This window comes from Geotrypetes seraphini, chromosome 3 (assembly GCF_902459505.1).
Source record: "Geotrypetes seraphini chromosome 3, aGeoSer1.1, whole genome shotgun sequence".
Taxonomy (NCBI): domain Eukaryota; kingdom Metazoa; phylum Chordata; class Amphibia; order Gymnophiona; family Dermophiidae; genus Geotrypetes; species Geotrypetes seraphini.
Genome location: NC_047086.1, coordinates 392,801,043 through 392,828,425, shown reverse-complemented (window position 1 = coordinate 392,828,425; position 27,383 = coordinate 392,801,043). Strand labels below are relative to the sequence as shown.

The window sequence follows — 27,383 nt, the reverse complement described above, 5'->3', positions numbered from 1 at the left end:
CTGTTTTCTATTAAAAACCATCATGAATATGGTGAAACCACGAATAACACGGTGGGAGACCTGGCCTGTTCCTGAAGGAGAGGCCAAACACGGTGAAGAAAGTGCTGAAAATCGGTGATTTTCTCTGTAAACACTTGGAATCAACGATTTCTCTATGCAAGCTGATGTAATTTTTTTTGAGGGGGGAGGAGCCAGGAAGTAAAAAACGTGAATAATCAAAAACGCGATTGCTGAAACTGCAAATATGGAGGGAGAAGTGTATTGGATTGCAATGAAGCCTACCAGATTCTATTTTTAATCCACCAAATTGAACTTTCTTATCCAGTTGTATACCAAATGGTTCACTAGAATGTGGTTTTAATACCTTTATGACCCCTGAGAAAGAAGTGGTTTTCGAAACACGGACCGTGTCGGGTACTGGTTTCTAACCCAAAGTAAACTACATTTTTTTTTTGGATACAAACTGTCTATTGATTCCAATTAAAGGCTTGCCATTTTGTACCTCACCTCTGCAGTTTTCCCTTTTGTTTGTTGTTTGACATATTACTGCAGTTTCGTTAGATTTTTTTTGCTTGTGTCAACCTTTTTGTCTGCCATCATATCTATGCACCTGTGAGCCTCTTTACAGTTGTCCTCCAGATGGTGATGGTAATGATGTCATCATATCATTATACGCTTATTAGACATGTGCATAGTCATATATATTGTTTTCATTCAAAATGATCATACTGTATAAATGTGATCATGATTTATTCAATTAAGCTTTGCAGTTTGCTTCCAAAAGCCAAAAGTGCTTGTTCTCAGTTTTAGCACAAGCTAAGCGACACTACCGGATCCTTGTGCAACAGTGTGGTTGCAAAGAAAATAGTGCTCCAGAGCAGATGCCTAAATATGGTTTTATTTTATCTGATATGCCCATGTTAGCTGCCACACTGTGCAAAAATGTGACTGCTATGATATGCATTTTTCCTCCTTTTCCAAGTTGTTATATTTCTCCTCAAGCCAGTTTGAAACTCAGCTCAATATATTATGGTTCTTATAACCTTACAAATTAACTGACAGAGTAAACCTTCAGGGAATTTAGATGACACAACATCCACTGGATCTTCATGTATTCTACCTGTAGCTTTATCATAGATAATTTTATTAATTGGTTAAAGTCGTCAGGCTAATTTTCCTTCTCCAAGGACAAGCAGGAGAACTAGTATTCGCAGCAAGGACAATGTCATCAGTGGAGTCCCTTTTGGGAAAGCTTGGTATGTACTAGAAGCTTTTGAACTGCTTCACTGCTCATGCACTCGATTTCCCACCTGCCACTGTTGCATGGGACCACTTCAGTCTGTCTTTTCACAGACCTGGTCGGATGTTTATCACTGGTGCTCCCCTCAAGATGTTTTTTTTTTGCTCTAAGTTGTGTTTTAGGTCCAAGAAATGTATTTGTGGTTGAGAAAAGCAGCAGAAACATAAGTTTGGCAGTTAGAAGTCTTGTCACTCAACATTTTGTATTGGAAGCATCAGCCTCCATGAGTCCTGAAGCTGCACTGAATGCTGTGGATGCATTGATTAGACATTGGTTAGACACTGACCATTATTTGAGACTGATCATTCTCAGTGGAGTCCTGCCTGAAGAAAAGGAAGAATTATTCCTTGATTTTGACTCTGAGAGCTCTTGATGCCAGACATAGAAACATCACAGCCGATAAAGTCCAAATGGCTCATGCAGTCTGCCCATCTGCAGCATCCACTGTCTCCTCCTCTCACTAAGAGACCCCATGTGCCTGTCCCACATTTTCTTGAATTCAGACAGTCATCGTCTCTACCAACTCCACTGGAGACTATTCCATACATCTACCACCCTTTCTGTAAAAAAGTATTTTCTAAGATTACTCCGGAGCTTCTCACTCTTGTTTCCTTTCAATTGAAAGAGCCTCACCTCCTGCATATTTATGCCATGTTGGTATGTAAGCGTCTCTATCATATCTTCCCTCTCCTGCCTTTCCTCCAAAGTATATAAATTGAGATCTTTTGAGTCTGTCCCCATATACCTAACATAGACCACTGACCATTTTAGAAGCTTTCCTCTAGACCAACTCCATCCTATTTATATATTTTTGAAAGTGCAGTCTCCAGAATTGTACACAATAGAGTTTTCCTACTGGCCATTCCTCATCCAAGCATCCTTCTAGCTTTTTGCCATCGCCTTTTCAACCTGTTTGGCTACCTTAAGGTCATTACATATTACCACACCCAAGTCCTGCTCCTCTTTTGTGCACAAAAGTTCTTCCCCCCATAAACTGTTTTGTTCCTTTGGGTTTTGGCATCCCAGATGCATGACCTTGCATTATTTAGCATTAAACTTTTAGCTGCCAAATTTCAGACTATTCCTCAAGCTTCACTAGGTCTTTTTTTATGTTATTCACACTGTCAGGAGTGTCTATTCTATTTCAGGTTTTGGGATCATTCGCAAAGAGACAAATCTTACCTGACAGCCCTTCAGCAATATTGCTTACAAAAAAATTAAAAAGAACAGGCCCAAGAACCGAATCTTGAGGCACACTACTGGTAACATCCCTTTCCTCAGAGCGATCTCCATTGACCACTACCCTCTGTTGCCTTCCACTCAACCAGTTCCTGACCTAATCCATCACTTTGGGACCCATCCTGAGGGCATCCAGTTTATTTATTAGATGTCTTTGTGGAACACTGTCAAAGGCTTTACTAAAATCTAAACACACCACATCTAACGCTCTTCCTCTATCCAATTCTCTGGTCACCCAATGAAAAAAATTGATCAGATTTGTTTAAGACTTGCCTCTAGTGAATCCATGTTGCCTCGAGTCCTGTAATCCACTGGATTCCAGAACCATCACCATTCTCTGTTTTAAAAGAGTTTCCATTAATTTACTTACCACAGAAATCAGACTTACGGGACATTAGTTTCCTACTCCTTCCTTACTTACACCAAACGGGAGCCGGGTTACATCAAAATCACAGCTAACTGAAGCACAGCACCAAGAGCACTGAGGTGTCTGGAGCCCTGAAAAGTCCCTTATATGAGGACCTCTCATCCTGTTTAGCATTGGAAGGGGTACAACAGACTTCAAGGGCCTGCGACATAGCTTCCAGTATTCCTCAGGTGGACAGGGCCACTCCTTCTGCTTTCCCTATACCTTCATCAGTGGTAGTCTTGAGGAGCATCTCATGAAAAGATTGGATGAGTGTGTGGAACTCTCCTTGGCTTGGTGCACTAGTGTGGCTTCAACATCGTTATTAATGCTGATGTAGGGAGACATTGAACAGGTCCTCAAAAATTACACACTGTCTACAGATTCCACAAGAAAGTCTTTAAGTGGAGAACGTGTAGTATGAAGGAAAGGCCTTAGATCTTTTTTCTTGTGTAACACAAAAATGTTTGTCAGACTTAGGTTTAGTAAGCAACTGCATTTGGTGCTTATCACCATCACGTAGAAGGAAAGCTGGCTGATTTTTTAAAAGTCCTCTATAAAGCCTGCTGTGGTGACATGAAATTTACTGCAACTAATGAAAGCTACCTTTGCTCAGTACCTGTGAACTGAAGAACATAATCTGGAAGGTACTCTCTTTTAGTGGCAATGATTTGAGTGCATAGAATGAATGAGCCTTATAGCTGATTTTTCAACAATAGGATGGTTCTGCACATTCATCCAAGGTTTTGGTTTTCTATTTTAACAAGTCTGTTCTCCTGTCAACATTTTTTCCAGGCCCACTCCCACAAAGGTGTAAGTGTATTGCACACATTGGATTTCAAAGGAGCCTTGGCCTTTTATTTGGAGTAGATCAAAGTCTTTAGAAAGTGCACCTCACTTTTTCTTTTAAAAGGGTAGGGGCTACCATTGACAAATTCACACTGTCCGATTGGCTAGCATGATATTTCCTTTATGCCCAAGCAGGCTTGACTCTTGAGGGAACACATTGCCAGAGGTTGTGGTAAGAGCGGATAATGTAGCTGGTTTTAAGAAAGGTTTGAACAATTTCCTGGAGGAAAAGTCCATTGTCTGTTATTGAGAAAGACATGGAAGAAGCCACTGCTTGCCCTGGATCGGTAGCATGGAATGTTGGTACTCTGGGATTCTAGAATCTTGTTACTTTTTGGGGATTCTTTATGGTATGTTGCTACTACCGGTATTTGGGGTTCCAGAATCTTACTCTGAGATAATGCAATGTTGCTACTCTTTGAGTTTTGGCCAGGTACTAGTGACCTGGATTGGCCCCCATGAGAATGGGCTACTGGGCTTGATGGACTCTTGGTCTGGCCCTCTAAGGCTATTCATATGTTCTTGTTTCTGCTCACAGTGATAGAGCTATGGCAGCATCAGTAGCCCACTTGAGATCAGCCTCCATAGAGGAAATATCAAGAGCTGCAGCATGGCCATCTGTTCATACATTCACAATGCACTACTGTTTGTATTGGGACTCCCAAGGTGGTAATAGGCCCACCAGTCTCCTAGTGGTGGTGAGGCTTACAGGGAATCGTAAGTCTATGTTTTACCTTTGTGTTTGCGCCAATCTGGTATGCTCTGGTATTTTAGAAAGGGGCTGGAAACTATTATTTGAGTACTTTTTTGGTGTGAGCCATGTGACAGTGTAAGTTGGAGCAGTTCTTTTTTTATCCTATTTTTCTTTGCTGTTTTGAATTTGTCTGTATTATTTAATGTGATTTTGTATCTGATTTTGTTCCTCACTTAGATTTATGGATAACATAAGAACATAAGCAGTGCCTCTGCTGGGTCAGACCAGAGGTCCATCATGCCCAGCAGTCCACTCACGCAGCGGCCCATCAGGTCCAGAACCTGTATAGTAATCCTCTATCTATACCCTTCTATCCCCTTTTCCTTCAGGAAATTATCTAATCCTTTCTTGAACCCCAATACTGTACTCTATCCTATCACACCCTCTGGAAGCGCATTCCAGGTGTCCACCACCCTTTGGGTGAAGAAGAACTTCCTAGCATTGGTTCTGAATCTGTCCCCTTTTAATTTTTCCGAATGCCTTTGACGTCCTAACAATGAAACAATCAATAAGAGGATTAGAGAGCATCTGGAAAAAAAGGGGGAAAATGTCAGACCGAAACATCTGGAGATCCAACATAAAACTCTACAAACAACAGATAAAAGAAAAACGTAAAACATTTTACTCGTCCAAAATCAACTCTTTTAATACTGGCTCAAAAGGAGCCAATACAAAAAGAACTGTTCAACATAGTTACAAATTTATTCGACACCACACGCCACACTCAACCCATGGATAATGCCAAACTACCCTCAGCAAACGAACTAGCACAACATTTTGACTCAAAAATCAAAAACCTAAGAAACAACTACTCGACAATTCCTGCATACGAACATCAATCAATTGATATACCAAGAAATGAAATACCAGCGGATATGATCTGGAGTTCCTTTCACAACTCAGATTGGAATAACTATAACAAATTCTCTAATTCATACTGTGTCTTGGACTCATATCCCCCAGAGATTATGAAAGCAGCTCCATTAGGCTTTAAATTATCCCTATTGAATTATCTAACCAATAACCTATACAATGGTAATTTCCTCACCAACAATGGTCATATTATAATAACCCCAATCCCAAAAAATTGTAAAGAACCAGCAACATCAATAACCAACTATAGACCTGTAGCATCTATTCCATTTATGGTAAAAATCATAGAAACATAGAAATAGACGGCAGATAAGGGTCCACGGCCCATCTAGTCTGCCCACCTTAATGTCCCTCCCCTACCTTTGCCCTGTGAATAGATCCCATGTGCCGATCCCATTTGGCCTTAAAATCAGGCACGCTGCTGGCCTCAATCACCTGTAGTGGAAGACTATTCCAGCGATCAACCACTCTTTCAGTGAAAAAGAATTTCCTGGTGTCACCTCGTAGTTTCCCGCCCCTGATTTTCAACGGATGCCCTCTTGTTGTCGTGGGACCCTTGAAAAAGAAGATATCTTCCTCCGCCTCGATGCGGCCCGTAAGATACTTGAACGTCTCGATCATGTCCCCCCTCTCTCTGCGCTCCTCGAGCGAGTATAGCTGTAATTTGTCAAGCCGTTTTTCGTATGGTAGATCCTTGAGTCCCGAGACCATCCGGGTGGCCATTCTTTGCACCGACTCCAGTCTCAGCACATCCTTGCGATAATGCGGCCTCCATAATTGCACACAGTATTCCAGGTGGGGCCTCACCATGGATCTATACAATGGCATAATGACTTCCGCCTTACGACTGACGAAACCCCTTCGTATACAGCCCATGATTTGTCTTGCCTTGGACGAAGCCTGCTCCACTTGATTGGCAGACTTCATGTCCTCACTGACGATTACCCCCAAGTCTCGTTCTGCTACCGTTTTTGCTAGGATCTCGCCATTAAGGGTATAAGACTCATGGAAGGACTAATGGTATACCTTGACCAATTCTCCCTCCTACACGAAACCCAATCTGGTTTTAGGCCTCTATTTAGCACTGAAACAGTAATTGCGGCCATTCTGGACAATTTGCGCTACCTGTTCAGTAAAGGCCTCAACGCCCTAATCATGCAATTTGACATGAGTTCCGCCTTTGACTTGGTGGACCATGGAAAATTGTTACAATGCCTAGATGCAATCGGAATCAGAGGAGAAGTACTGAACTGGTTTCGAGGTTTCCTTATATCACGTACATACCAAGTCCGTTTTAATCACGATCTCTCAGATACATGGAGCAATCCATCTGGCGTGCCACAAGGATCACCGCTATCCCCTTTGCTCTTCAATGTTTACATGTCCTCACTGGGTGCACAACTATCCCAGCTGGGGATAAAACTATTTAGCTATTCTGACGACTTCACGATAATCATCCCATTCACCAACTCTGTCTCGGAAGTCACCCCTAAAGCAACAGAAGTATTAAATCGGATGGAGCAATGGATGACCGAATTCAGACTAAAACTAAACTCAGAGAAAACAAAATTTTTCATAGCAGCGCCATACCCACTCGACACTAAAGCACCAATGTGCATCAACAACCTTAGTTATCCAATTCAACCCACTATGAAGATATTGGGTGTAACACTGGACCAAAACCTGACCATGAAAGACCAGGTAGACTCCTTGATCAGAAAAATCTTTCACACCCTCTGGAAACTTCAGTCCATCAGAGCTTACTTCAATGCTTCATCATTTCGAATTCTAGTACAATCCTTTATTCTGAGTCAACTCGATTATTGTAACATCGCCTACTTGGCACTCCCCCAGAAGTACATGCGGCGATTGCAACTAGTTCAAAATACAGCGGTTAGACTACTTTGTGGACTGAAGAAGTTTGATCATGTGACACCTTCCTATCGACTTTTACACTGGCTACCGATGGAGGCACATGTGAAATTCAAGTTTCGTTGTTTTTGCTTCAAGGAACTCTATGGCTTAGCCCCTAAATACATAACAGACCTTTTCTCTTTCTCAACCAACAGACACAAGCGAAGCTCACACCTGAACTTCGTTTCTCCACCGGTTAGAGGTTGTAAATTTAAAAGTCATCATCAACATCTTCTCACACATCGAGCAGTATTATGGGGTAAAGACCTTGAACAATTGCTTGTGCCTACTATCTATGGAGAATTCAGGAAACGCCTGAAAACACATCTATTCCTGAAATACTTAGGAAACCAACCTATTCAATCTTAGTCCTTAACAACCAAGCGCAAGAACCACCTGTCGCTAAATCTGTACTTTGTTTATTCATTCAATCTGTAACTTGTTTATTCACTCAATCTGTAACATTTCTAATCATTGTAAACCGCATAGAACTTCACGATCCTGCGGTATATAAACTGTTATTATTACTCCAAGACCAACTTGAGAAACATGGCTCTAGACTGCCTTAAAAATGTAGGAAAATGGTAGTTGCTACCAGAAATATCTGTTGGTGTCTGCATTTTGTAGCACCTTTAGTTGTGGTTATTTTCCCCTTTCTATTGAAGGCTGCCTGGAGCTAGGAAGGTCCAGGCTGTGAAGACTTGATATTGGGCTTATCCTCAGAGAAAACCAAGTTACTTCCCTGTAACAAGTGTTCCCCATGGGCAGCAGGATTCGAGCCTTCACAGTACCCATTTTCCTCTCTCCCTAAGGAACTTTATTCTACTGCGGCCAAGTAACTGGATTGAGATGGTCCTAAGTGACAGTGGCCAGCTGAACGTGGTGCACAAGTGCAGTGAAGTGGCTCAAAAGCTGGAGAAGCTTTCCCACATGTGACACCACCCATGATGTCATGACTTATGTCCTATGGTCCACGGAGAACCTCTGCTTCAGAGAATGGATTTGATTTTTATTGCTACTACTTCTTTTTACAGCACTACCAGATGCATGCAGACTGTATATTAACACAGAGCTGACAGTCCCTGCTCAAGAGAGCTTGCAATCTAATTGTGACAGACAGATAGGAGGAATATCTACATGCTGCTCAGGTAGAGAATTATAGAGGGAATGAGAGGGCAGATAGGGTAGGGAACGGGAGTGCCAAATAGAATTGGGTTGGAGTTAGGACTTAAAAGCACCCGATACTACCAGGCAGAACTGCCAAAATTAACTTCTGAATTCTGTAAAATCCTATTAACAGTGATATTATATCACCTAGATCAGGGGTAGGCAATTCTAGTCCTCGAGAGCTGGAGCCAGGTCAGGTTTTCAGGATCTCCGCAATAAATATGCATGAGATAGATTTGCATCTCAAGGAGGCAGTGCATGGAAAGGGTGCTTGCTATGCAACAAAGAAATTATCATAAGTTTAAAAAGATTTGGGAGCCATTGATTATTTATTCTAATGATCAGACATCTTAAACACCTTAGTATTGGATAAGATATAGGGTGGGTGGGATTATGAATGATAATAATTGTTAATTATTAATATATGGGTGGGTGGGGTGGGATTCTTTTATATTTATATATTTGGAGGAATATAAATAAGATTGTCAAGTGATTAGTTAAAAATATTTCTGATTGATTATTATACACTTGTAATATTTGAAAATGAATAAAGATTTATTAAAAAAAAAAGAACTGGAATGTTTCAAGCATTCCAGTTAAATTGTTTTTAAATCGAATTCCTGAGGGCCAGGATTTTCCAACTTTCTTGGTAGGTAATATATCTTATTAATTGGTGGAATCAAATCTGATGAAATTTTTAGAGTCTCCATTAAAAATCTTTTAAAGACTTCAATAGGTGTACCCAGAACTAACTTGGGGAAATTTAATACTCATAGATTCAATCTTCTGCTGAAATTTTCCAATTTTACATTGAAGAAAAATTCTATCTTGAACCATAGAAGCAGAGAAAATTTTTAACAAAGAAATTTCCTTATTCACTAGTTCAAATTTTTATTCGTTTCTAGTGCTTTCATTTTTGGGGGTTTTTTATAAGATGAAAAAACTGAGCAAAAGGAAGAGAGGTCTGAAAATATTTTAAATAAAAAATTTTTAAAAATTATTTTAAATCCTTAAAGATCCTTGCTGCCTTAGGTGCCAGTGGTAGGTAATGGTTGCCAGAAAAACTATGATGCTTGGGTACAGTTTGCCCTCAAGGAATAACTGAGCAGTATTCATCTTCACCTATAAGGATTGTGAGTTGATACCTCATGCATTGCAATGCTTGAGTTTGAAACACCCCAAGACCGTGACTGGCATCCTGGAAAAGCATTTAAACCAGTGTATCGCAAACTGTATGCCTCCTGAGGTTTCTAGTGTGGCACGACACACTGGCGAGGAGGCGAGTCGTTCACGCCGGCTGTAGGAAGTCAGCCGGCGTGGACAACTCTCCTGGCCGGCGTCTCTCCTCTCCTCCCGGATCCCTGTAACGGCAGGGTCGCAGCAAGACGGGCCTCTGCACATGTGTGGACGTTAATTGGATGATGTCACACGCATCGCGTCGACTTCTGGGTGCCTTCTGGCTGGGGCACTGCATTTAGTGTGCCGCCGGCTGGAAAAGATGGTTGAGACACTGATTTGAACCCTTGAAACGTTCATGTTATTTCTCTGAGGGCAAGGAGGACATCATTGTCCTCTCACGTAAGTGGCATCATCCAGTGGTGCCCAGATTGGAGAAACATAAGACTTTAGGAGCTATCTAGAACAGTGCACCATGCAAATGTACATTTGTGATCTCAGTGGATTGCTTTTACAGGTCCTGCCTACATCTCCTTTTTTTTTTTTTTTTAATTCTTTATTCATTTTAAAACTGACAAACAAGTGATTAATATTAAAACATTACATTACTAATAAAATATACAGCACTTGACATTCTTATACATATATTCCATTAAAATAGAAATTATAACCCTTTCCCCCCACCCAACAATTCTTCAATGAAATTTTCATAATACATACAGAAATCCAATCATTAAATAAAAATATTAATCATCCAATTTCCCCCCTCCTCCCAATAAAATACATGTATCCATCAGAAAGGAAAACGATGTTCATTCATTACAATAATTCTCTAATGGCCCCCAGATCTTTATAAAGTTGTTATAATTACCTTTCTGTACAGCAATTGCTCTTTCCATTCCTACTTCTCCTTTTTAAGAAGTATTTTTCACATTGATCACCTCAGTTTTGTGTAGTCTCCTATTAGAAGCTCACTGCCTAAGTTTTTTTTTTCTGGGGGGGTTGTTATTTTTGAAGTTCCCTAAATTTTTGGTGCTTTCGCAGCTTGCACTGGCGTTTATTTTTTTTATTTGTGGTGTTTTTGTTAAATCTGCTCTCATGTTTAATATGTAAACTACTCTGAAGTAGCACTTGAAGGACGGAATAACAAATGGACTACATTTTTTTTGTGCTTTCACAACCTGCATTGGCATAAGTGCACTGTGTATTATCAGTTGGATTTTTACTATTGAGCCATTTAATTTCACCTGTTTTTTTTCACAGTGTCCCGTAAACAGAAAGTTTTCAGCAACTTTAAGAAATGCAGTGGGTCAGACACCCATGAACAGTTAAAAGCTTGGCATGCCTTGTCCTGAACATTAAAAATAAACAAAATATTTCCTATACTATCTTATTGCCACTAGGAAGTTAAGAGTGCATAAAAAATTATATAATATTAATGTAAATATTAGGTCCTCGGTATTCACTCCTCTCAAGTCAGGACAAGCCTGTAATGAGAATCATGGGCCATTTATCACCCAATGGGGTAATCAAGCGTGAAACAACCTCAAGTGTCAAAAATAATAAGTGCTCAAAAATTGTGGCATAAAAATATTTTTTTCTTTTTTTTTTTCTTGTTCTTTGTCTTTAAACAATGCCAAAACACTCCCAGTGTGCAATAACAGTTAAAAGCATACGATAAGATCAAGAATTAAATACAGGAAACTAGTTCCTTGTAAAAGCTCCCCTAACATCCACTGCTTCAAAGCAAGTTGTAAAAATGTTTTTGAAAAAAGCAAATCAGTTTGTACTTATCTGAGCATGACGACAACTCTAAATGTTCATTTCTTGCCAAACTTGTATAACTATGCAAAAAATGAACGTTTAGAATTGTCTTCATGCTCAGATAAGTACAAACTGTTTTGAAACAGTGGATGTTATATATTAACATTAATATTATAGAATTTTTAATGCAATTTGGCATAAGATAGTATAGGAAGTATTCTGTTTATTTTTCATCCATTTTGGTTATTCTTCCTATTGGCCTGAACATGACATCCCTAATTTGCCACCTGTCAAAAAATGCTACTTAGACTTTCAAGAGCTAAAAGGAAAAGCTTTTCAATTCATTTAAATCAGATTTTGCTCTTCTCCAAGAACAATTCTTACAGATAGTAACTTTTCTCTGCAAGCATTAAGAAAGCAAAAGTCTGTCTGATCCCTAACCTTACTTGTAATTGGAAGTGATAACTTTATGTTCTTTTTTGAATTAGGTTTGCATGTCTTAATGAGCAAAAGTGAAGTGGCTTATAGGTTTCCTGAGCAGCTACCTCTGGTAAGTTGATTATTCAAGAAAACTAAACATTATTATTTCTATAGATCATGGGAAATACAATTTAATATACCATCTTTCCTTGATATAACTAAAGCAGTTTATGTTCTTAGGCTTACTTATTATACATGCTAATACATTAAAGGAAAAGTTTAATTGGATTTTATTTGTGCTTACTATACAACCACAATCTTTATCATTATACAGATCATAATATGTAGATTTCTCTGAACTGTAAAAAAAACAAATTAATTATTTGAAAAAAATGAGAAGTTATTTAAATATTGCAGGTTTGTAATCTGGACAAATCAATAACTGCAACAAAAAAACATTTGAAATAGTGCCATCCCTTTCACTATCATACCCCTAGTATTTTACAGTGTAATCTCTAGTACCTGGGCCAGAGATGAGACTGCTTGCTAGCTAGAGCCTTTGATGCATTCTTAGTTAATGAGTTTATCCTAGGACAAGCAGGCAGCATATTCTCACTTATGGATGACATCTTCCACGGAGCCTGATACAAACAGTCTGACAAGTGTCACTTTAAATTTGAAAAACTTTGCAACTGCCCTCACTGCGCATGAGCGAGTGCCTTCCAGCCCGCCGAGGCACGGGATTCCTCAGTTCTTTGTTTTCCGCAGAGCAAAGTTTTCTCCTGAACTCTGTTCAGTTTTTTACTTGCCTTCCTGCTTCGCATCTTTTTTCTCTAAATATTTTTTTCTACATTTTTTTCAGTTCAGGGTTTGAAACCCCCCCAAAAAACCTTTTCCGTCGAGGTATTCCCTCATCTTCGCGGAGGGGGCTCACGGTGTCACGTTGGATTATAGACTTTCATTAAGTTGATAGCTTTTCGGTTCACATTGTTTTCTTTTTCTTCATTTGTGCTTTTCTTGTCTCTAGAGCAGTTTTTATAGTGTGTTCATGGAAGGTGCCAAGTCTTTGCAGCCATCGACGTTGAAGGCATCGGGGAAGCCTTCTAAGAAGCCTTCCGCTTTCCAAAAAGCATCACAGGTCTCTCCAGCATCGTCAATCGATGCAGACCAAACAATGTCGACACCACTCTCCAGCATCGCAGGTTGTCTCATCTACAAGGTGTGCTTCCTCATCGAGGTCACTCACACCGAGGCAACCTGCTTTTATCATTTCTACTGGCTGTTCAGCCTTTGGTACCGGTTTCATCGTTTCGGGAAAGACCAGTTGGGTAGTGTGTTCAAGATGCTGCCGATGACACAGCCTATTCCCTCAGTACTGTCCCAGCTTGTGCTTAGTGTTATGAGGTCTGAAGGTACCAATGCCAGCTCTGTAGTCAAAATGAATACCAGGGGAGATACTCTGGACTGCAAATGAGCATTGGCTTACTATTTGCAAAGAACTAAATCGCATAGATCATCTCCACAGCTTTTTGTCTCTTTCGATCCTAACAAGTTGGGGCATCCTGTCTCCAAGAGAACACTTTCCAATTGGTTGGCTGCTTACATCTCGTTCTGTTATGCTCAGGCTGGGCTGCAACTGGAGAGTCAGATCACAGCCCATAAAGTTCGAGCTATGGCATCTTCGGTAGCTTTTCTTCACTGTACTACTATTGATGAATCTGCAAAGCTGCTACTTGGTCCTCGGTTCATACTTTCACTTCACATTATTGTCTGGAACCTTCTTCCAGACGGGATGGGCGCTTCGGCCAAGCAGTGCTACATTGTGGTTAGCTTGGAGGTCACCCACATGTGAGAATATGCTTCCTGCTTGACCTGGGATTAAGCACAGTTACTTACCGTAACAGGTGTTATCCAGGGACAGCAGGCAGATATTCTCACAACCCACCCATCTCCCCTGGTTGACTTCTTAGCTAGCTTACTGAACTGAGGAGCCGCGAGCCTACGTCGGGCGGGAAGGCACTCGCGCATGTGCGGTGTGGTCAGTCACGAACTTTCTAAAGTTCTTAAAATGCCGGTGAACTTGTACAGCTGTCCGTACCGGGGCTCCATGGTTGACTTTACCCACATGTGAGAATATCTGCCTGCTGTCCCTGGATAACACCTGTTGCGGTAAGTAACTGTGCTTTTCAGGTAAGTAATGTTGCTTTCACTGCTAAAAGTCTGTATGGACCAGATGTTTTACCTGTCCATACTAGTAGAAAAGATTTTATGACTCTTCCTTTTCAAAATCTGCTGATTTTATATTTCATAGTGAATACATTTTTGCTACTTATGAAATTGTTAGCTGGTACAATGAATACTTATTGGAATGCTCTTATTATCCCTCAAACTCAATCTTATGATTTATTTCGAAAACTTTTTAAAACTTATTTATTTGAAAGATTTCTGACTTAACTGTATTTTTTATGTAGTAAGAAATATGTGAGTATGATCCTTATTTATTGTATTCTTAGTTCTTCTTATTTTGAACGACCTTTGAGATAAATTAATTTTGATTCTGATTTTGAATTAAATTGTAATTTGTATTTTTCTGAGAAACCATTTGACGATTATTGTAATTTGCTTTATGTCCAGCTTTTTTCTTATTGTAAACCGCCTTGAACTGAAGGTTTGGCGGTATATAAAAATAAATTATTATTATTATTCTGGAGTCTGGCATACTGGAAGATTTTAGATTTCAGAAGATATGGTCTTTTCTCTCATATCATTTTGAAGGCTTATGACAAGACTTATTTCAGTTACCTTATACTTGCCTCTTATTTCTACAATATATGTACTTACAATTGTAGCAAAACTACTACAGATCTAGGATGGCTGATTTTAAAAAGCTATGATTCTGGTTACCAGAGTAGTACTTTGTGCTTATTGTTTTTTATTTTTTTCATTGGTCTGTATTTTATGTTTGCAGAGTGAACTTAGTCCACCCGTGTTGATAGAGCATCCACTGCGATGTCTGGTTTTATGTGCTCAAGTACATGCTGGGATGTGGAGAAGAAATGGCTTTTCTCTTGTTAATCAAGTAAGCATTGGGTAGTTCAAAAATGTGTTTTGATATGAGGTGCAAAATATGGGAAGAAAAGAGATTTATATTTTAATCATTTTCTCCTCAAATACTGTGTGCAATTCTGGCTGCCATATCTCAAAAAAGATGTAGTGGAATAAGAAAAGGTACAGAGAAGGGCGATGAAAATAATAAAAGGGATGGAACGACTTCCCTATGAGGAGAGACTAAAGCAGCTAGAGCTCTTCAGCTTGGAGAAGAGATGGCTCAGGGGTGATATGATACAGGTCTATAAAATACTGAGTGGAGTGGAAAGGGTAGATGTGAATCGCTTGTTCACTCTTTCCAAAAAATACTAGGACTAGGGGACATGCGATGAAGCTACTAAGTAGTAGATTTATGCTTAACTGTGTTTATTGGAAAACAACATACAATAAACAGACAAAATCATACAATAATCAAATATGTTTCTTTGTGAAGTACTATACAATCCGCTCCTAATTACTTCTACTACTATTTATTATTTCTTTAGTGCTGAAAGGCGTAAGCAGGGCTGTACATTTTAACATACAATAGACAGTCCCTACTCAGAAGAGCTCACAGTCTAATTTAGACAGTACATTACAGAGTTGGGGAGATTATGGTAGAGGAAATGATACAGTGGGTCTAGGTATCTGACAGCAGTGAGTGGAAGTTACGAGTTGAAAGCAGTTTCAAAAAAGTGGGCCTTTAGCTTGGATTTGAATACTGCTAAGGATGGAGCATGACGTATCAATTCAGGCAGCCTGTTCCAGGCCTACGGCGCCGCAAGAAAGAAGGTACGGAATCGAGTTGCCAGTGGAAGAGAAGGGTACAGATAAGAGGGGCTTGCCCGATGAGCGGAGATCACAGGGGGGAGCATAGGGGGAGATGAGTGAGGAGAAATATCGGGGGGCTTCAGAGCGAATGCACTTGTAGATCAGCAAGAGGAGTTTAAACTGTATTCGGAAATGGACGGGGAGCCAATGAAGCAACTTGAGGAGAGGGGTAATGTCAGAATAGCGGCTCTCACGGAATATGAGTCGTGAAGCAGCATTTTGAACGGATTGAAGAGGTGAGAGACAGGTTCGCGGGAGGCCTGAGAGAAGTATGTTGCTCCTCATGATCAAAGTGGTGTGTTAAAGTAACTGGGTTATAGCTAAATCATTCATAATCGACTCAGAGAATACAATAGCAGGACACAACAGAATCATAGAATAATGACAGCATGAAGAGTACATGAAATTTGCCTTACCTCAATTGCATTGCTATCTGCATAATCAAAAACACAGCTGTACAAGCTGAAATATGAAGTAAGACACAAAAAGCAATCTGGACCAAGCCAGTTCTACGTTCCTGCCCTCCCTCACCATTCCCTCTCACAGTCTACCAAAAATATAACCCCCTTCTCCAGAACCAACAGGATAATGAGCTGGAACTCTTAAAGCTCCCCCTTTTGATCCTGAAGCCTTATCCCGTCACAACTAGCAGTCTCGCGAATAAGGAAAAAGGTTCTCAAAAACTAAATATTTAGTGTATTTAAAATAAAGCTACTTGCTCTACTTGTTAAGGATTAAATATAAGGTTCCCATATTGTCCAGAAGATACGTTTCTTTTTATAAGTGGGCGAAATGACTCAGGCCTCAAAAACCATGAGCATGTGATTATGCCACTCTCCAACGCCAAAAGGAGGAGGAGCTTATCAGTAAGCCATGTCTGCAATATACATTTCTGCCCCATTAAAACTGCTTTACCAAACAATTTACGCCCCCCCCTCCCCTTACAAAATAGAAACATAGAAAAGTGACGGCAGAAAAGGGCCAAAGCCCATCAAGTCTGCCCACTCTATTGACCCTCCCCCCTAGCTACCCTCCCAGTGAAGAAAAAGTATGGCCTGTGGCATAGGGAGCAAAATCATGTTCAACAAGGCTCCCACATAAGAAAATATTTCCCTCCAAAAACTTCTGCACTCCAGAACACTTCCAAAAAGCATGAGCTAAGCTGTTAACCCTTTATGACATTTTGAGCACAGCTTAGTAGCAACCAGACCTATATGAAAAGCCTGGGTTTGGGAAGTATAAGCCCTAGTGACCACATGAAATAAACTTTTTCAGTAATAAGCACTGTAAAAAACAGTTGTTATTCCCTTAGAAAGGGACCGTCTAATCATTACCACAGGTACAGGGGTTCCTAAATCTTTCATCCACCGGGAAGCAAGCTGGAAATGGTCCTGTATTGGAAGAAGAGGAAGTGTTTTATGAAAAAGTGAGATTAAGACAACACAATCGTCCTGTGCCCCAGAGAACCTAATCTCTCCCCAATGCCCAAAGTTAAACCCTCTTTAAAAAGAGTCCAAATAATGATTTTCCCTGATGTAAATAAAGAAACTCAAGAAAGAAGGAAACTCTTCCTAGCAATGAGGCTAGAGGCTAAAGAAATCGGAGCTGTGTTTCAACTGATGTATCCATGTAAATGCCTCATTAAATATGCAGGTATAAAATATACTTTCTTTATTCTAGAGAGACCATTTGCGAGCTTTCCTAGACTTAAAGAAGATTACCAGGGGGTAATAATGGGATGTGATTAGAATTTTAAGGGGCCATAGTTAAGCCGTTAAGACTTTACTTAGTTTTTTTTCTTTCTAATGAATAATTTGGTCCCATGTATTAAACTTTCTACCCCTCCAGACATTATTGAGGTCTAAGATGAAATAATTGATTCTTACTATTTTGCTATTTTGTGATCTTACTTGTTTCTTTTCGTTTTGCCTGCACAAGTTATATTGCTTGTATGTTATTTCAATAATAAATAAATAAAAAGGGTCCAAATATAATGAGAAAGCTGTTGATAAGCAAATACATCAGTCTGCAGTAGTCCTTGTTCCACCAAAATATCCTATAAAGATATGCCACCATCTGAATGTATGAATGAAAAAATATGCTCAAAGCCAGAGGTCGCCCATGGTTTAAAGACTGTGTATTATCCAAATCTTGGTCTGTAACGTCCCTTCCAGATTCCATACGCTAGCTTGTCTTCCACTGGAAATGGATGGTATGGATTATGTGATGGACACCCTTTAGGGTCTCTTTCGAGTTCTTAGTAAGGTCTCTGCTTATGCAGTGTCTGAGTGCCGGACTCTTTGGATCTGTCATTGGGCTGGGGATGCTGTCTCAAAGGCTATTTTAAGCAGAATTCCTTTCAAGGGCCAGCTTCTTTTTGGTAAAAGTCTGGATGACCTCAGTGTTGCAGAGTGCCATCCTAAGTCTCTCCCTATGCACAAATCTTGACGGTTGTGGGGAGAGGATCGTATTAATTTTCGTTCCTCCCGCAGGTTTCATCAGGGATCCGCTGGATCTTCCAGAGATATTCCCAGGGCTTCCACCCTCGTTACAACAGTTCCAGGCATCAGGTTCCCGAGCAGCGGCTGCGCTTAAAAAGCCCATATGACGCCAGGGGTCATGTGGAGCTTCCTCATATCGGAGGCTGACGTTCTCATTTTCTTTAGGAATGAACTCGTGTTTCTTCGGATCAATGGGTGCTAGACTTCATTCAGTAGGGGCATAAGATAGAATTGTTTTGTCTGCCTCCGGCTTTGTTTCTGGACTCTCCAGCAGGTCGGCTGGACAAGGAGTCCAGGGTCCACGCTACTCTGCAATGTCTCTTAGAACAGGTTCTAGCTCACTGATATCTATCAGGCTTAGGCAGATACTCCTTATACTTCATGGTGCCAAAGAAAGGCTCAGAGGATTGGAGACCCATTCTGGATCTAGAGTCGGTCAATTACTCCTTGCGGTTTCCTCATTTCCACATGGAAACCGTGCACATGGTCATAGCTGCTGTTTTTTCAGGAGAGTTTTCTGGTGTCCTTGGATCTCACAGGCTTACCTCCATATTCCAATCTACCAAAGCACAAATTACAGTTATTTGGGGCAGAAGAAGGGATTCGGTCCTGTCTATGGCACGGTGAAATGGTCTGCCACCCATCCCGCTTCTGGTGATTTTTCTGTTGGCATGTGACAAAGAGGGCAATGCTTGGGTATCTGGAGCTATAAACAAAGGGAGTAGGGGCGAAGCAGTGGTCTTCCAGTGCAAAAGGAAGCATCAAGAGGATAAAATCAATTATGTATTCATGTCAACAAATGCCCAAACAAAAGGGCCAATACCAACAACAATTCAAATATTCACTTGTACGCTTCAGTGGATTAGTGTTTTGAATTGTTGTTGCCCCAGACCCTTTGTTTAGAGCAGTGGTTCCCAACCCTGTCCTGGAGGAACACCAGGCCAATTGGGTTTTCAGGCTAGCCCTAATGAATATGCATGGAGCAGATTTGCATGCCTGGCACCTCCATTATATGCAGATCTCTCTCATACATATTCATTAGGGTTATCCTGAAAACCCGACTGGCCTGGTGGTCCTCCAGGACAGGGTTGGGAACCACTGCTCTAGAGTAGCAGGAGCTTCCTTCATTAGTTCTGCCATGTGATCCAAATTTCCCTGTTCCACTTCAAGCACAGATCTCTCCATCATCTTTTGCTCTTCTGCTGTTCTTTTTTCACTCTTCATTCTCTGCTTCTCTTCATCCATCCTTTTTGCCTTCCTTTCCTTCTGTAGTTCTTGTCTTCTGGTCTCAGGGAGGTTGACTGGTCCATTCTGATGAGGTCCAACACTCCTAACTTTCTCTTTTTGATCTCTTATAAAGGCCAACTCAATTACAGGAATCTTCTTTTCTTTGCTGCAATCACAAAGCAGAATTGCATCCTATATTAGTACAACTCTTTTTTTCACACTTACAGTATGTTCATCAATGTGTTGAGCTTTTCCATATATCTGTCTGCTGCTTCCAGTTTTCCTCTGCCCATAGAAACATTGCTGGTTTGTTCTCACATGGATTTCAACTTTGCTTTAATCCTAACATAGCAGCAGTTTATAATAGGATTTGCTTTGTACCACTGAGCAAGTAATCTAGTCGTCAAGTCATTGACCCGTTCCAGTGTGTAATTTTGTCTGTCTTGATCACTGATGTCTCTTAAATACAACCATATCTGATGAGATCCCAGACAATTGGTATTTTAGCTACAGGTCTCCTCTGCCTGATTCCATCAGATGATGTAAATGAGTTCAGACTTGCAGTCTTGTTTTTCTTTTGGACATTTTCAATATTAGATTATGACTATGATGACACTATGTTAAAAACCTGCGAATGAGAAAATGAAACTAATGTGTTGGTGTTAATATGGGTAAATAAGTAAGAGAAATTGATAATTGAGGCATAATGCATTAATTTGTTATACGAACACACAAAAACCTATTATTAGAGTACTTAAACTATGTGTATTTTTGCATAATTTCCTAGAAGTTCCAGGTAGGTAAATAACATATTACACAAAGTTTAAAGCTAGTTGTTGATTTTCTACATGAAATGCTTTCATTTTTTTCACTAGTGCTTTTGAAAATTATGACATCGCCAGAATCACCTGGTCATGCCATTGAATATACAGTGGAACCTTGGTTTATGAGCATAATTCATTCCAGAAGCATGCTCGTAAACCAAATTGATTCGTTCCACCTCCCCTCCCCCCGAGGCCACCTGCGCTGCTCCACGCACCCCCGCAATCCGACATCCTCTCCCTCAATCCAGCATCCCCTCCCCGGCTGTGATCCGGCATCCCCCACTCACCCACCCACCCAAACATAATCACTTACCCGCTCTGGCACCAGCACCAACGCACTGGACATGCCAGTGCCCGAAGATCCTCCCTGTTGCTTGTGCTGGGCCTTGAGCATCTGCGCATGCTCAAGACCTAGTTCTCATTCTCTCGGAGATCTCCGAGAATCTCGGAGAGAATGAGAACTAGAAGGCCTTGAGCATGCGCAGATGCTCAAGGCACAGCACAAGCAACAGGGAGGATCTTCGGGCACCAGCATGTCCTGTGCGTTGGTGCTGGTGCCGGTGTCAGAGGCGAGATAAGTGATTGTGTTTGGGTGGGCGAGTAGGGGATGCTAGATCGCGAGTGGTGGGGGGATGCCGGATCGCAGTGGAGAGGGGGAGCTTGCAAATGGAAGCAAGTTCGGTTTCCGAGGTACGGATTTTGCAGATGTTTTGCTCATCTTGCAAAACACTCGCAAACCACAGCACTTGACTGTATTAAATAGTTCCTTAGTTGCAAATCCTTAAATAATTAATTATCACACCAAAGTTCCTCAGTGTGCCACACTTAAACTCTCAACTGGAGAGCCTGTGTGGTGACTGTCCTCATCGGAACTCAAAAAAATTGGTGTATCAATTCATATATATCTACTTTCCCCAACCCTGAAAAAAATGAAACAGTAATGGTTCAAAGCTAAGGGCTCCTTTTATGAAGGTGCGCTAGCAGTTTTAGCGCACGCACCGGATTAGCGTGCGCTAGCCGAAAATCTACCACCTGCTCAAAAGAAGGCAGTAGTGGCTAGCGTGCGTGGCAATTTAACGTGTGCTATTCCGCGCGTTAAGGCCCTAGCGCGGCTTTGTTAAAAGGAGCCCTAAGTCTCACTTTCTATATATAAATTTATAAACGTATTTATAAATGTACTAGTCTTTAAGCCCGTTACATTAACGGGTGCTAGAATATATGTCTGTCTGTCTCTCTACCTCCTGCGGTATTTCGCTCTCCCTGGCCCCCTTTGTCTGTCTTTCTGTCCCTCTTCCTGCCCCGTGTCTTTCTTCCTTTTTTTCTGCCTCCCTCCCTCCCACTGTCTGTCTGTATTTCTTTCTATCTGTCTTTCTCCCTGGCCCCTATGTAGCATTCCCTCCCCCTCCATTTTCCTGTGCAGCAGCATTTCCCTCCCCCCACCCCACTTCCCTGTGCAGCAGCAACAGCATTTCCCTCCCCCCTCTTCCCTGTGCGCAGCTGCAGCAGCATTCCCTCCCCCTCCATTTCCCTGTGCAGCAGCATTTCCCTCCCCCCACCCCACTTCCCTGTGCAGCAGCAGTAGCATTTCCCTCCTCCCACTTCCCTGTGCTTAGCCGCAGCAGCATTCCCTCCCCCTCCATTTCCCTGTGCAGAAGCATTTCCCTTCCCCCCACCCCACTTCCCTGTGCAGCAACAGCAGCAGTATTTCCCTCCCCCTCTACTTCTCTGTGCAGCAGTGGTATTTCCTTTCCCCTCCAGGTCCCTGTGCTGCAGCAGCATTTCACCCAACCCCCCCACCCCTCCTTCCTTTCCCGTGGTCTGGCACTGAAAAATAACAAAAAGCAACCAAGGAAATTTAAACAAAAAATATCCCGTACCTTTTAAAATCTCTCCCCTCCTCACTAGACGGCTTTCATACTCAGATTAGGAGTGCGGAAGTGAGGATCAAGTGGCGGGCCCAAGCAGGAGCGCATAAGCTTGCTCCTCACATCCTCGCTCCTGACCTGAGCAAGAGCCGTCTAGCGAGGGAGGGATACAGCTGGATTACCAGGCTGTTAAAAAAAAGGTACCAATGATGGAAGCGGTGCTGGGGAGGTAGGGTTTGAAATGGTGCAGGGGCGGTGCTGGGGGGATTTTAAAAGCTGCAGCGGCAGTGCTGAGAGGGGGGGTTGAAAAGTTATGGCGGTGGTGCTGAGAGGCGGAGGGGAGAGGGCACAGCAGGAAAAACGGCACTACCGGCCGAAGTTTATTTTTAAGTTTAAATATGTTGCGACGGCTCCTCTCATGGTCGCCGCCTGCGTTGGAAGCCTTCTCCGACGCAGGTGCGGCTCGTGAGAGGAGCCACCGCTTCACCTTTAAACTTAAAAATAAACTTTGGTTGGTAGTGCCGTTTTTCTGGATGGAGGTCTGCGCGAGGTGGAGAGCAGGGAGGCCATTGGCAAAGCTATAATAATAATAATAATATAATAATAATTTATTCTTGTATACTGCCATACCCAAGAAGTTCTAGGCGGTTCACATCCGTTAATTAAGATCCGCGATGACACGCGGATTTACAAAATTTTGACAAAGTTACAAGCAACGAAGAAGGGGGCGTGGGGACACTTTAACAGAGTTTTATCAAAAGTACAAGCAGCATCGAAGGTAGGGATGGAAGTAAGAGAAAACGAGAGAAGAGACCAAGTAGGGGGAGGGGAGGAAGGGGGAGAGCAATAGGAGCGGGGTGAGAGTGGGAAAGGGGTAGTTGCAGGTGGAAAAGGGTTAAAGGACCTGTTCGCGGAAAAGGTGCGTTTTGAGTAGTTTTCTGAAGCTAAGGTAGGTAGGGGCCTCGAGTAACATTTGGGCTAGCCAAGGGTTCAGCTTAGCCGCCTGGTAAGCAAAGGTTTTGTCAAGGAATCTTTTGAGGTGACATAATTTTATGGAGGGGAAGACGAACAACTGGACTCTGCGGGAGTTCTTGTTGGTGAGATTCAGAGTGAAATGTGGATTGAGGTAACTAGGTAAAAGGCCAAAAGCTGTTTTGTAGCAGAAGCAGGCGAATTTGAAAAAGACTCTGGATTCGAAAGGCAGCCAATGCAGTTGGTGGTAGAAAGGAGTGATGTGGTCCCATTTGTTCAGGCCGAATACGAGGCGGACGGCAGTGTTCTGGATCAATTTTAGTCTCCTAGTGGTTTTCTTAAAATTGATATTTAAATTTACTATAATAAAACCCTAAGCACGCATGCGCACTCCTACCTGCTGGGGACCTACTGATCACGGAAAACGTAACGCGCAGGTAAGAGTGTGTCTGCATGCTTAGGGTTTTATTATAGTAGATTTAAATATCAATTTTAAGAAAAGCACTGGCACTTTAATAATGAAATGAAATGAAAATCTAAATAAAAACTACACAAAAAATTATAAAATCATAAGTAGATATATATAAATTGATACAACACTGTTTTTTTGAGTTCCGATGAGGACAACAGGACTGTCACCACACAGGCTCTCCAGTTGAGAGTTTAGGGGCTCCTTTTATTAAGCCGCGCTAGCGGGGTTAATGCGCGTGACTTTTCATCACGCGCTAACCCCCGCGATGGCCTAAAAACTACCGCCTGCTCAAGAGGAAGCGGTAGCGGCTACCGTGGCCAGCAGTTTAGCGTGCCTTTGTAAAAGGAGCCCTAAGTGTGGCACACTGAGGAACTTTAGTGTGATAATTAACTATTTAAGGATTTGCAACTAAGGAACTACAGTGGTGCCTCGCACAGCGAACGCCTCGCACAGCGAATGCTGCGCACAACGAACTTTATGTCTTGATTCGTACAACGGACTTCGTTTCACACAACGAAGTCCGGGGTTCCTGCGGGGTTGGATCGCAGCGGGGTTGGTCGAGCCGCGAGGGTAGTCTCCTTCTCCTTACCTGCCCTGTCGCAGCACACAGCCGAACGGAAATCTTCCCGATGTCAGCGCTGACGTCGGAGGGAGGGCTTAAGCAAAGCCCTCCCTTCCTCCGACGTCAGCGCTGACATCAGGAAGACTTCCGTTCAGCTGTGTGCGGCTGCGGCAGGGCAGGTAGGAAGAAGGCAATGGCGAACGAAAGAGGGGGGAGGGGGCGGTCCGCCCCGAAGAATGTGCACAGCTGGTCAGGTCCCCCGATCGACCGACAACAGGCCCGGCCGACAAACCTTCCTGCCCTGTAGCCGCGAATCTAAATTACCTCTTACAGCAGCTTCAATAATCCAGCTGCTGTAAGAAGGTAATTTAGATTCGCGGCTACAGGACAGGGATATTTGTCCGACCGGGCCTGTTCTGTTGTCGGTCGGGTGCAAAAGCGCCACAAAGGTGGAGGCAGGGAGGGAGGAAAGGTGGAGTGGAGAAGAAAAGACGCTTAAGGGGGGAGAAGGCCGCTGAAAGCACATGTTGGAGCAGGGGATGAGAGGGAGGGAGAGAAGGGGAAATATTGGACAAGGGCAGAAGGGATGCTAAATCATAGGGTGACAGGCAGAGAGAACAACAGGAAAAAGAGTGGAAGCAATCTTGAACCCTGAGGGTGAGGGCAGAGAGAGGTGGTGAGATGATTGATCATGGGGGGAGGGACAAAAGGGAATAGAGATTGGATAGGAAGATAGTGGAAGTAAAAGGACAGGGAGATGTATGTTTTTAGATGTATCTAAATAAAAATAATAACAAAAAATTTATCTTTTTTATGTCATCTTAGCATATTTTATGCTGCAGAACGAATTATTTTTTTTAATATGTATTCCTATGGGAAAACGCGTTTCACATAACGAACGTTTCACATAACAAACTTGCTCCTGGAACCAATTAAGTTCGTTGTGTGAGGCACCACTGTATTTAGTGGAAGATTTCACTTAATTGGTGCCATCGTTTGTTTTGATTGAATACATTAGCCACACTCTCAAATAGTATTCATTTAGATATGTCTCCAAGAAATATTGCTTCTTTAAGTAAATGTCTCAGATTGAAGATTGAAATATTACTGTTCTTTATTGTTTTACAGATTTATTACTACCATAATGTGAAATGCAGAAAGGAGATGTTTGACAAAGATATTGTGATGCTACAGGTAAAAAATCACTAATGTAATAATTGTATTTCTAAATAAAAAAAATTAAAACAATGTAATTAAGTTGCGAACATTGGGGGGGGGTCACCACTAGTATCATGGTGGGGTACTTTGCCATTGCTTTCCCCCAAAATAATGCTATTATAATATGAAAACATTTGTGGGCATATTTTTTCTTTATTATCAAAAAATACAGTGAATGTTTAAATTTAAAAAATATTACAGTTAGACATATTGCCATTAGTACCCCTCAAAATATTCCCCCTTGCTTCCAACACACTTATCCCGTCATTCTTGGTACTTTCTGAAGCAGTTCTGGAAGTCCTCTTTCATGAGTGTCTTTAGCTGCGCTGTCGTGGCTGCCTCGATGTCCTGAATCGATACAAAATGTTTTTACCTTTCATTATCATTTTGACTCTGGGGAAGAGCCAGAAGTCGCACGGTACCAGATCCAGTGAATAAGGTGGACAAGGACACACTGTAATGTTTTTATTTGACAGAAATTGCCATACCAGAAGCGAAGTGTGACACAGAGCGTTGTCATGATGGAGGGTGAAACCGTTTGCCCATTTCTCAGGTCATTTTCATGTTCAAATCTGTTGTTAAAATGTTTTGAGCAGAACAAAAGTGAAATTGTCCAATAAGAATGGTGCACGGGGGGGGGGCGTGGCTTCGCAGCGCATGAAAATGGCTGGGTAAGGGATTAGCTCCGTTGTGATAGGCAAATTTTATTAAGATTTCGGCAGTTAAAATTAATGAAAAGCGAGTGAAAGGAGAGAGTTTAAGTAAGAAATGGCTTCAGGTAAACCAAGTAAAAGTAATCCGACAAATTCAGGGGCAGGAATTAAAAAAAGAACAAAAATGGATTCGGTATCCCCGACAGCGGTCCCGTTGCCTCTGGATGAAATTGAAAACAAGGACTTGATGAACGAGCTACAGAAGATCAAAGAAATAGTAAGCGATAAAGCTAAAAATATAAAAGAAGTGAAGGAGGAAATAGAGAGTTTGAGAAATAGAATGCAGGCAGTTGACTTCAAAATTGAACAGTTAGAAAAGCGCGCCGAAAAATCTGAGGCAGAAGCGCTGGTGTGTAAAAAAGATCACAGGGAAATAGAGGCGTTGAAAAAGGACTTTGAAGATTTGTCAAACTGTGAAAGAAGGAATAATCTGCGTCTGATTGGGATACCTGAGGGGATTGAACAGAATGATCCTATTCAATTTGTGACTAATTTTATCCCAAAGATCTTGCCGTTTAAAAGCTCTTTTTCTTTAGAGGTAGAAAGAGCACATCGGATACCGATGAAAAGATCAAGTAGCCAGAAAGGTCCCCTTCCACTAATTTTCAAGCTGCTAAGACATCAGCAGGTGGTAGAGATTATAAAGCTGGCTAAAACAAACAAGGATCTTAAATGTCAGGACTCTAAGATCTTTATAGTACCTGACTTTGCAAAAGCTACTGCCTACAGAAGAAAACAGCTTTTGGACTTAAAACCTAAACTGAGAGCATTGGGGGCAAGATATGGATTGATATACCCTGCTACTATGCTTTTATGAGAATAAAACTTATAATTTTGAAGAAGTAGTCAAATTAAAGGAATTTCTAGATCAATATGATTTGCCTATGGATTCATGAAAGTAAATGGACACTGAAATTAATATGTACTGAATTTGATTTTTGGTTTATATTTTTGTGGTGAAAAATTTGAAGATATTTATAAAAGAGGAAAAAGAAGAGAAAAAAAAAAAAGGAGAAAAGGAGAAAAATATTTTCTAGAAAAATTGTTGCAGTTAAGGTTGAAAAAGGATCAATATTTCAAGCAGGATCAGAAGAGTGGATAGATGGAAGGCTTACTGTAATGTAAGGTTGAATTGTCATTGGTATGGGAAAATATAAGATATGTGATGGATATCTAAGTGATAAAGAGGAAATAAGAACTTTAATGAGAAAATAAGAATGGAAGAAAAGAAGATTTGAAAAGAAGGAAA

At 41.4% G+C, this 27,383-nt stretch overlaps 1 protein-coding gene across 1 annotated transcript in view; it reads left to right on the top strand.

Annotated features, from left to right (window-relative positions):
• Positions 1–27,383, top strand: part of UBR2 (ubiquitin protein ligase E3 component n-recognin 2) — a 201,054-nt gene that overhangs the window by 45,804 nt on the left and 127,867 nt on the right. The window contains exons 9-11 of the mRNA XM_033937674.1: positions 11,931–11,992; positions 14,831–14,941; positions 25,332–25,397. Of these exons, the coding sequence (XP_033793565.1) occupies positions 11,931–11,992; positions 14,831–14,941; positions 25,332–25,397 (239 nt within the window). The remainder of the gene's footprint in view (positions 1–11,930; positions 11,993–14,830; positions 14,942–25,331; positions 25,398–27,383) is intronic.